Source organism: Triticum dicoccoides, chromosome 1B (genome assembly GCF_002162155.2).
Source record: "Triticum dicoccoides isolate Atlit2015 ecotype Zavitan chromosome 1B, WEW_v2.0, whole genome shotgun sequence".
Taxonomy (NCBI): Eukaryota; Viridiplantae; Streptophyta; class Magnoliopsida; order Poales; family Poaceae; genus Triticum; species Triticum dicoccoides.
Genome location: NC_041381.1, coordinates 703,210,217 through 703,221,322, shown reverse-complemented (window position 1 = coordinate 703,221,322; position 11,106 = coordinate 703,210,217). Strand labels below are relative to the sequence as shown.

The 11,106-nt window shown below is 39.6% G+C and overlaps 1 protein-coding gene across 1 annotated transcript; it reads left to right on the top strand.

Moving 5' to 3' along the window:
* The first annotated feature begins 6,807 nt into the window (after positions 1–6,807).
* Positions 6,808–9,146, top strand: LOC119314047. The gene is made up of 4 exons (XM_037588958.1): positions 6,808–6,920; positions 7,044–7,182; positions 8,444–8,610; positions 8,704–9,146. The coding sequence occupies exons 2-4, from the start codon at positions 7,054–7,056 to the stop codon at positions 8,837–8,839; spliced, it is 432 nt and encodes a 143-aa protein (XP_037444855.1). The 5' UTR covers positions 6,808–6,920; positions 7,044–7,053; the 3' UTR covers positions 8,840–9,146.
* The last annotated feature ends 1,960 nt before the right edge of the window (positions 9,147–11,106 follow it).

Genomic DNA, 11,106 nt, shown 5'->3' with positions numbered 1-11,106 from the left:
TTGAGTGATAACCAGGGCAGCTCCACTGTATAAACAGATTGATCTGGTGATAAGAGATGATGGGGGTAGATTATATGATCGAGGAAAGGCAAATCTGAGCCCATATGCATTGAACCCTGAACCCTTTTTATTCGCACGTGCCCCACCGGTCGAAAGCCATCCTTTCTAGGGCGATGATGATTCGTTGTGGCTGAAATAAGTGTGCCTTTGAGCAATCAAGGCACCTGTGGGTATCAAGTTGGGTCCTCCCTCTTGTCTCTAGAATCCTTTTTGATCATGTGATACTTATTGTTCTGTCCTTGGATGGTCATTCTTGTTGAGTGATAACCAGGGAAGCTCCACTGTATAAACAAATTAATCTGGTGACAAGAGACGGCGGGGGTAGATTATATGATCGAGGAAAGGCAAATCTGAGCCCACTATGCATTGAACCCTGAACCCTTTTTATTTGTATTTAAAGGTGTTGCTTATTTATGCTCCAGTGTTTATAGCCGTCTTATGTGAATATTTCTTCTCTCGCATACCTTCATTGCATATAAGTTGTTCTTGACTCTTATTGTTTGTTGTTGGTCCTTGATTTCATCTGGTTAAGAGTAAGCAAGTTGACGGTTCAATGGCTTGTTTTAATTTGTTGATAAACCAGCAGAAACCACGGTGTCATGTTTCTAATAACAACGTCTTTAGGCTGGTTAATGTTTGTATTCGAGCCCACTACCTTTTATTTCGCTTGTTTCTTACCATCTTCTTTGCTTCTCTGGCTGTTTCACGGTTGGGACGGTGGCGTGGCGTTGGGGCTGTCTTGCGGGTCGGCCGGAGAGGGAGCACGCTGAGTGGGATTCTAAGATGGCTGAGGTTATTATGTAACACTAGATTTTCTCCATCTACACCCGTGTTCTGTTTTTTGACACTGGTGTACTATTTTTCTTATTCATCCTTTCAAAAATATTAGTCTTTAATGATTTGGTATAGCCAATGTGCATACTATCCGGTGTAGGCATCTAATTTGTTTTAATCTTTGTTCCATGATGAGATGATGGATTGTAACAGGGCAGCCATTTCTTTTCTTCCTAGACATGTTGGTTACTCAGTTAGTGATGAGATACATGTATATGAGATACACGTTTATGCCTAATACCTGAAACATATGAACTGAGAACCGTTCTTTTCTTCCTGGACATGTTGATATCTATTTCCTTTGGTATGACATCTCCTTTTATATTGTTTAACAAAATTCTTTGCTACCAGTGAAATATCCTAAACAATCTGGAAAATGTGTATCTCAAATGGATATATATTATTGTGTTGCTTATCTATTTACTTAATTGGCTCTTTGACGGACGTCTCCTTCACAGGTGTCTTTCTTCTACCTTTTTTGCTGACCTGTTGTTCTCGCTACTCCTTTACAGTTCTTCATGTGTACATTATTGTGCTGCTGATCTAATTACTTAATTATCTTTTGATTTTAGACAACGGGATAATTAGAGGTGGTCATAGATATCTTGTGACCCTTTGGATCCTTTTGTTTTTGCGAACCTTTGGAATATAAAGCATATTTTTACCGGGTTGGATATGGCTAGGGCAGATGGGCTTTTTCTCTCTTGTGTTCCTGCTCATATTGTTCAAGTTAATGTTAGCTAATTAGCTTTTGTAATCATTTGATTGTAGTAGATGCTGCCTTGCTTCCGGGGCGGGTTAGCTTTTACAGTCTCATGACTGTGTTGAACTCAATGATGTTACTCTTTTCGTAGAGTGAATGTTTCTTTTTACTCCTGAATCCGATAATTGGTTGTCGTCGTTTGACCTTTCATAGCTTGACAATATCGTTGGGACCGACACTCTCGCGCCAAGGCGCGTTCCCGATCTTTTATGCGAGCCATTTCTTCATTTCAATATGATGCTATCTTTTTTTCATTTCTTTTGGTCTAGGACAATGGGCATGTGGATGTTTCTGTTCAGATAAAAGACTGAATTAGATGCAATCTTTGAGAAAAATTTACATCCTTCCACTATTCCTATCTTTGTTTTGTTATTTTTACTATTTCAGACAACGGTATACACCACCTTGATGAAAATATATTTACCTAAAGGTTTTATTTGTTTGGATACAACCTCTGAATTCAAAAGCAAACAATGGATGTCGTGATAGCGGTGGAAGAAACACTCTTAATTATATATCATATCTCATCAGTCATAAATATTTGAGTTTTTTTTCTTTTAGTATCTCGGTCGTGTAGTCATCACTAAGAAAGATTAACGTATGTAGTTTTCTATAATTTGGACAGCCAAAACATGAGAAGGTGGGGTTTCATTCTGTACCCCTGATATTACGCACAATCATATATGCATGTTTCTCCCGTGGCCACGACCAGGGTGAGGAGATATCGATTAGGCTAGCCCGGACCTTCACGGACTTGGATATGGGGCTATAGAGATCGTAGACCTGGTAATATTATTATCTTTTGCAAATTGTGCTTGCAGTAGACTTTAGAGCTGAGCTATATGGTCTCGCATCCACGCTGATCTATGAAAATATTAGGTATCAATCAAACTTGACTGTTTATGTTCTGAATGATGCAAATGTTGACCACCACATTTGGCAGGTTCATGCGAGCACTAAAATAATTGTGATGATCTCGAAGAATTTCTGAGCAATGCCATTGGTATTCATTTATTAGTTTGTTCAGGTCTGTGTTTGTGGCAACTAATTTTATATGTCTCCCTCAACATTATAAGATTGCTTTGTGGCACAAAAGTGCATGCACTGTCTTACAAATAATGGTTGGTTGTTCTAAACATATGGATTCTAAAATCCATTTGTCTTTGACTTCTTAATTTAACCTATGTGCATGTTCTTATGACAATGATGCGATGTGTGAAATTTGTTTGACTTTTTGTATGATTAGATTTTGAGGGAAACACCGCCCTGCCAAAAAGCCAACCGGCCGAGCTAGCCACACTGTGAAAGGGCCGAGCAACAACCTGATATACATCAGTCAACAATGAAGGTATGTGTATATACAGTGTGTAGCAGCGCTGTCATCTCAGACTTCCTGTTTAAGCTTGATGCATTCTCTTATAACTGTCTTATGATATGTGATATTTGTTTGATATCAAAGAAAGGCATGTGCCCATATTATTTCTCTTATAACTGCAGATTTTATGCTCTTCCATTTTGTATTTAGTCAAGTGATGTATGTTGTTGGTTTCTCTTATAACTAATTTGTTGTTGGTTTCTTTGTGGTGTATTGATTATGGCTTGCTGTGCCACATGACCAACATGGATTATTTCGATGTCTAAACCATGTATGGGGCTGATCCTGACGGCGTCGTCCACATCTTTCGCGCCTGGTCCACCTGCGCCATATCAAGGTCTCCTCCCCTGCCCCTGTTCTTCTCCTTCTCTCTCTCCCTCTCAATCCCCGATGTGTTTCGATTTGGTAGGCTTGGTTCCCTCCCTGATTGTGTGCATCATGGTGTTTTCTTGTTGTTCTAAAATTTCAACTGCATGGCTACTATTGGGTTGGCTTCTTATAAGTTATGGGAGAGAGTGAGAGTGTGGGCTTGGTCAGGGAGATCTCTTTTATTTATTTGCTGGTACCTGATAGTTTTTCATGTTCCCTTGTGAGATCTTAGTGAAAATAATGATTTTATTTGCTGTGCGTGCGGGCGGGTGCAGAGAAGAAGAACCTCAACTCGGAGCTCTTGTTTCTTCTCAGTATATATGTACAGATTATAAATATAATAAATATATGTGTCCTTTTTTCCTCTTTCTCTCCTCTGGTTTTACCACTGAACTGGGTGGCCTTGATGAATGATGTTGGCTTATTTTAGAGAAAATCTTTCTAAATAAATACTTGATAAATAATGTTGGTTTATTTTAGAGAGAATCTTTCTAAGTAAATATACACTGAAGAGAGGTTTCAATTTCCTAATAGTACATGTTCAAATTGTTGTTGTATGTGACCTTAGATAGAAGGATGTGCACTTGTGATTATCCCTTTCCCTTTTTGTATCAGAGCTTTGTGCCAAAAAACTGCTTTGGCGCCGAGACAATTACCTTGCAACATTAATCTTGGCTGAAATTGTGCACCTTTACTAGATCAATCATGTTTGTCAGTGTTAAATAATTAGGCACATAATAAGATGAGATCATAGTGTAATCAAGTTTTGTGCCTAAAGAAAATCTTGGAGGATATCTATGTATAGTAGGCTTATTATGTTTTCTGGGTGCCTTGTAGAATACTTAGATAAAATAAATTTAATTTCATCTTTATATTCTTTTATTTTTTTGAGGGGAAAAGAAAGCTTTATATATTACTTGTACCCGGAGTACAATCTTTCAAGATTACATCAGTTATACTACATGGCACACTGCTCATCATAAAAAAACTGCCATTAGATCTAGTGTAAGCAGCAAGTTTATGAGCAGCCACATTGCTCTCTCTTCCAATCTTTGTCACTCTCCAGGATGGGGAATTCTTCAACAATTCCAAAGAATCGTTATAAGTAGCCCACCATCTTGGCCTGATCATTGACTTTGCATTGAGGGCCTCCACAATAGCCGCACAGTCTGTCTCGAATATCGTCGGACCAACATATATTTTTTCCAAAGTTTGCATGCCTAAAAGCATCGCCTGCCCTTCAGCCTCTTCGGCATCTCTGCACTCGGGGAGGATCCAGCCCGCACTAAATAAGACCTCGCCGTTGCTGTTTCTTGCAATGACCCTAGCCGCTGCCAAACTCGAAGTACAATGAAAGATGCATCAGAATTTACCTTCATAACGCCAACAGGGGCCTGGTCCAGTTTGCTTAGTAGGGACAGCCGCCTTCATGCCCTTCATTGTCAACTGAAAGTCATGTTCAGTTTTAGCATATGCATCTGCATCCATGCATTTTTTCAAATCCTCTCCTCTGGATCCAACTCTCTGAAAGTTGGCATAAATGTGCCTCAAGCAGTATCTATGAGGGGCAGTTTGGAAAGACTGTTGGGGTTTGATCGGATAGTTTCAAGCATTTTGTTGCCAAGCCACTTTGAGCTAATCCTAGTCTTCTCAAATTGGGTGGGACATGTGTGCTCAAACACCATCTTCTTAATGCAGAAAGTGGGCTCATTACTTATCTATGATGCTACCATGTGGAACTAACAACCCTCTCGATCACAACATACTATTATCTTATCACTGCAATTCTGTGATATTTGTATCTTCTAAGTTGTTTGACATGCAAATTCACAAGAGACTCTTTGAATTGGTAAACATCTCTGAAACACAACCTTAGCTGGAATTGCTGCTCTGGATGCATCATGTCCTCATCATACCAGACCCTAGGTGTGGTCTTTTCTTAGCTCTACTCGTTCTCCCAGAGGGGATAACAAAGGACATTGGTTCATTACCATCATCATCTGCTTCAAAGTCTCTATCTTCCTCTTCTAAAGATGAATACTAATCCTTATTAATGCTTCCAGCAGAACTAGAGTGGGACCTACTGGTAGGCCTTGTTCTTTTTGCCTTCTTCTCAACAGGCTCAGGAATCGGAATCTCTTGTGCCTCCTCACCCTCTTCCTCCTGGTCTATGTCATATATATATATCTTAAGGGTCTGTGTCCCCCTCACAGTGTGTACTATTCATGTATTCAACTCTCTTCTTCTTAATCTCGTAGAAATTGTTTCCTTCAGATCAGTTTCCTCTTTCCCCCCTGTACTTCTGCTTTGGTTGCACTCTCTTCTTCTTCATACTCCATTACATTAAGCAAACCACCAGAACTGATGTCTCTCTCACGCATCTTTACAAGGGCAAACTTTCTCTCACGCATCTTTACAAGGGCAAACTTTTTCCGAAATATATTGACCATAGATCTTCAGGCCTAAAGAAGAAAACAAAGTAACGACATTCTGAATACAGTTTCACAAGAAAATATATACGGACACTACAAAAAACAGCTCTGGATTTCAGTACAGTAGCCCAATTAGAAAATATCATAAATTAGCACTAGTGAAATACTAAATTCAGGGCATCAGAACTTCAGAGGATACTAAATTCAGACCTAATTTAACAATCACCAAGAGATTTATGCCAAATTCAGTACTTGCTAGAACTAGATTTAGACATACTAAACTATGCGGTATTGCTAGAACTAACCCTAGATTTTGCTGAGGAGACAATCAAATAACTAAACTACACAGTTAGTGCTAGAGCTAACCCTAGATTTTGGCATAGTCAGATTTGCCTTGGTGGCGATGGAGCGTATGGGAGTACTTCCTTCCCCAACGACTCGACGACACCTCGGCAGCACTCTACGCTGCAGCCTCCGCATCAGCCTTCACCGCCTCCTCCGCACAAGATGATGGCGGCGGAAGGAGAGCTTTCTCCTCCGCTGATGACTCCGAATCGAGGTCACAGACGCCATCGGGGTTGGGGGTGAACGTGCCAACGGTGACACATTGCGGGCGCCGGCGCTTGCGGCCGGAAGAACTCACACCGTTGTCGTTGAATCTGTTGCCCGCCGGAGCTGGTGGCCATGGGTAGCGCGGGAGAAAAACTAAACCATGACAATTGCGGCTCAAAGTGTGATGGTTTTGGGTAAATAACTCCATATTTTTTTGAGGGGTAAATAACTCCATACATGCATACTGTATCAAGGAGCACAGGCATTGCTAGTTTCTGCCAAAAAGAGTTCTTTTTTTTTTGAGACAATGCCAAAAAGAGTTAAAAGAGGAAAAAAAATAGAAGAAGCGCACATTTGGGCCGGGCCTGCTGGCAAGGCTATAAGTTGGCGCACCCACTCACTTCCGGGGAGAGACACAGGAACCCACCCCAACCCACCTACTCACTTTCGGCGTCGGCGGAGGCGGAGGCGGAGGCGGAGGACGGCGAGCGAGGAACCCTAGCCGCCTGAGGAAGAGACGCCCCCCATCCGCAAGGTACGCTCGCCGAAATGCCCACGGCCTGCAACCCAATCGATGGGGTTTGTGTGTGTATGCGGGGGCCGGCGGTGGTGATTCCTGACGGACGTGTCGTCCTAATCCCTGACCAATTGTTCGCAGGCCGGCGACGATGGCGGCGGTTCGATGCGCGGCGAGGAGGCTCGGTGGCTCTCTGCTCCAGCGAGCGCAGGCGGAGGAGGGACGCCGGCTCGTGCCAAGCAGGCTCATGCGCTCCCGCCACCTCTCCAACTCCACCGAGGTATCTTGACCAAAATCGACATCTTTTTCTCCAGCGAGGTAGCCTGCGATAGTCGAATTCTGTGCAGTCGAAATAGCGCCATGTCCATGTATGTGTCTGTTCTGCTAGCCAGAAACAAGAGCAGGATTGCCTTTTTTTGGGCAAGATTACTTTTTTTTGTGTGTGTGTATGTGGTGAAGAGCAAGATTTGTTAGCATCTTGGAATCCTGACGTTCTGCTGCTTCTAGCAAGAGCACTGAATGCAAATCATATCATTAAGCAACCTTATTTTCCTGGTTGATCTGAGCTTGATGACCTTTTGCTCATCATTTTAGTGAGGTGTCTTCACCAAAATTGTCATCTTTTCTCTCGTCAGTGAGGTATCTGAGCATCATGACCTTTTGCCCATCAGGGAGGTAGCCTGCGACAATCGAAATCTGTGCGATCGAAATAGCACCTGTATGTGTCTCTTTTGTTAGCCTTAGCCAGAAACATGAGCAAGATTGCCTCCTTTTTTTTTTCTGAACTAGTTCAGAAAAAAGAAAGAGCAAGATTTTGCCTCCTTTTCTGTTAGCTCTTAGACTGGTTTTGTGTGTTTGTGTGGAAGATCAAGATTTGTTAGCATCATAGTACTTGTTTAACCTAACCTGAACCTGGAAATCGTGATGTACTGCTGCTTCTAGTGAGAGAAGATATCACTAAGCAACCTTATATTTTTCCTGGTTGATTTGAGCATGATGACTTTTTGCTCATCCCTTTAGCTAATTGCAGTATCAATTGCAACACATCAGATTGCTGTTTTCTGCTTGCTGCACCTTTCTAGTTCATCAATGCTTCATTTCATAAGCACACATCCATGGACATGCTTCATTTCATAAGTACTTGTCATCGATCCATCCATGTTAACTGATTTCAAGTAATAACCATTTAACATGTCCCTTTCTTTATTTGCAACAAAAGCAAGCATATAGTTTTACATATTGGCTCGCCCCTTTAGCAAATTCCGCTTGCTGCACTTCCTAAGTACAGTATGTGATGCTGTTACTATTTGCAAACCTCACTTAATTCACAGGCAGTACTGTTTCCTTCTTAGTTACTCCCTCTGTTCATTAATATAAGACAGTTTTGGCAGTTTAGGTTGAACTGCCAAAACGTCGTACATTAATTAACAGAAGAGGTACTAGTATTTACCAATCGCAATCTCCGTGTTTAGTTGCTTACCTAATAATGATTGATGATACGAAGTCGGGACACTCATCATTATTTTTGTGTATCAATCCAGCAAGCTTCAAAGATCAAGCAGAAGGAGGAGGAGCTGTATGATGCGATATCCAAAGCAGAGCAGAAGAAGAAGGAGCTGTTTGATGAGATTTATAACGCGGGGAAGATTTCCACCACTACTGGCCAGCATCTTTCTGTACAAGCCACTCAAGGAGCAGATGACCCTCTGTAGGATAATATTTCTGCCTTAATTAGTTTCCTGTTTGTTTTGTTTGACAGGAGTTGGTACCTGTAAAATCTCATAGTATGATATACATGCAGGCGCTGGATGCGGTACGCAATGAGAGCTCGGGGTGTGTTCGAGTTAGCTGCCAAGATGACATTAACATTTATGGCCTTTGCTTTTGCGTTTGGTTCCAAAGCCAACAAGGTGGTAGAAGCCAAGGAAGACCAGTGAAGATGGCTCCAGCTTGTTTTAAGTTAAATTATGACCTCTGCAGTTTGGCTAGCTAGCACTATGCTATCGTTCCTTGTGACATTGTGTCGCATGACATCTTATATCTCTATCTATCTATCTATCTATCTATCTATCTATCTATCTATCTATCTATCTATCTATCTATTAGAGTAGCTTTGCGTGAAACTGTAGGTTGATGAGAACATACATTGCATAGCCTGTATTGTATGGCCACTGGCATGTGGCTAGAGCAACAAGTGGGAGTGAAGACAAGATCAGAATTTGAGATTTCAGTTTAACTGTGACCTCTGCAGTTTTGTTAGATAGCACCATCCTACCTCTTTGTGATATGTTGTTACATTGTGTCGTCTTTTCAACTAGATTGCGCGATGAACTGTTGGAATTTTGTCACTTCCACTTCCAGCGTAGTGCGCATGAAAAGGTATGCACATTCACAGCTTTTCTTTGACCAAGACGATGTGCTCTGTCTGGTTTTGTGATCTGCTTTTTGGTCTGGTTTTTATTCTTTATTTCTGTTTTTTATGTTTTTCTAATATTGTTTATTTTCTTCCTCTTTTTTTTGTGATTTGTAATATTTTTAGTGTTCTTTTCATGCTATTATTTATTTTTCACTGTCCAATTATATTACATTAATATATCTAGAAATACAGACTTTTTTGTAAAATAAATTGAATTTTTTATGTATTTTTTGTTTCTTACATAATTTTTTGCATCTCTTTTCTATTTTTATTTTATCATGTATTTGTAAGATATACATAGTGCTTCTTGAAACCAAATTGTCGTGTATTTCAGAAAATGTTTGATGAATATGCGCTCTCTATCACGTGGAAGTTCTGAAAACCGCAACCCTCATTTGGCGAGCTGTCCGTCCGTCTTACAATAAGCGAGATATAGCTCACTAGCTAGCGAAAAGGCTATTCAGCACTTTGCTCTCACACTGATAAGCCAGCGAAAAGGCTGTTTATCACTTACTGGGTCACCTCAGTAGTAGACGAACAGGAAGCGGTTCCTAACGATTTGTTTGAGTGTTTGTCTTTGGTTTTTCTAATATGCTTTTTGGTCTGGTTTCTATCTTTATTTCTGCTTTTTTTGTTTTACTAATATTATTGATTTTCGTCCTCTTCTTTTTGTTTTTGTTTTTTGTAATATTTTGGTGTTCTATTCAGGATTTTTATTCATTTTCATTGTCCAACTATAGTACATGAATATATCTAAAAATACACACTTTTTGTAAAGTGAATTGAAGTTTTTCCAAAAACAATCCTTCTCTTACTGATTTTATCCCATTTATTTCCTATTTTTAGTTATTTCTATTTTTTATCATGTATTTTTAAAATATGATAGTGCTTTTCAAGAACAAATTATCTTGTATTTCAAAAAAATGTTCAATGAATATTTTAAAAATGGACATCGTGTCTTTACAAAAAAAAACTGTATGTAAAAGAATCTTTAATCTTGTATAGAAAATGTCCGTGTTTTTTGTTTTAAAAATTAGCCAATATTTACGAAAATATTTTAATAAATGTTCATCGCCTTTTCATCGCGAATTTAAATATGATCTTGGTGTGTTTTTATAGAATAATTATTGTATACTTTAGAAAACGTTAGTACAATATTTTTCACAGTGTATTTTAAAAATATACATCATGTATTAAAAAATTTACCGTCATGTATAAAGAATTTTTCATCGTTTTTTGAAAAGATTTCTCACGAAGTTTAAAAATGTCCCGCATGTTTGTTAAAAATGCTCGTTGTTTACATAAAAAAGTTTGTCGTGTTAAAATTTTATCGCGCATTTAAAAATATGGTCACCTCTGTAAATGGAATTGTTCATCGTGCTTTTAGCAAAGGTTCAATGTGCTTTTGAAAAGTGGTCATCGCGCATATAACAAATAATCAAGGACTATTATAAAAACACCCATCTAGTTTAAAAAAAATTATACATCTTGTATTTAAATACTGTTCATCATGTTTTAAAAAGATATTTATCGTGTTTTGAAAAATCGGTCCTTGTAATTTTCAGAAAGTTCATCATGTTTTTCTCCAAATGTGAACGCTTTTCATTTAACCAAGAATATTTGAATTAAGGCACCCACTTCAGGCTAAAAAAATGATATCCACAAGACCACCGCATGTTTCTACGGTCGGCATGTTTGTAGGCCAACTTCATGTAACTAAGAGCCATGGAGCCAGGTCTAACTCCGTGGGTCGTAGATACATGGGCAACTGCAATCACATTGTATTCG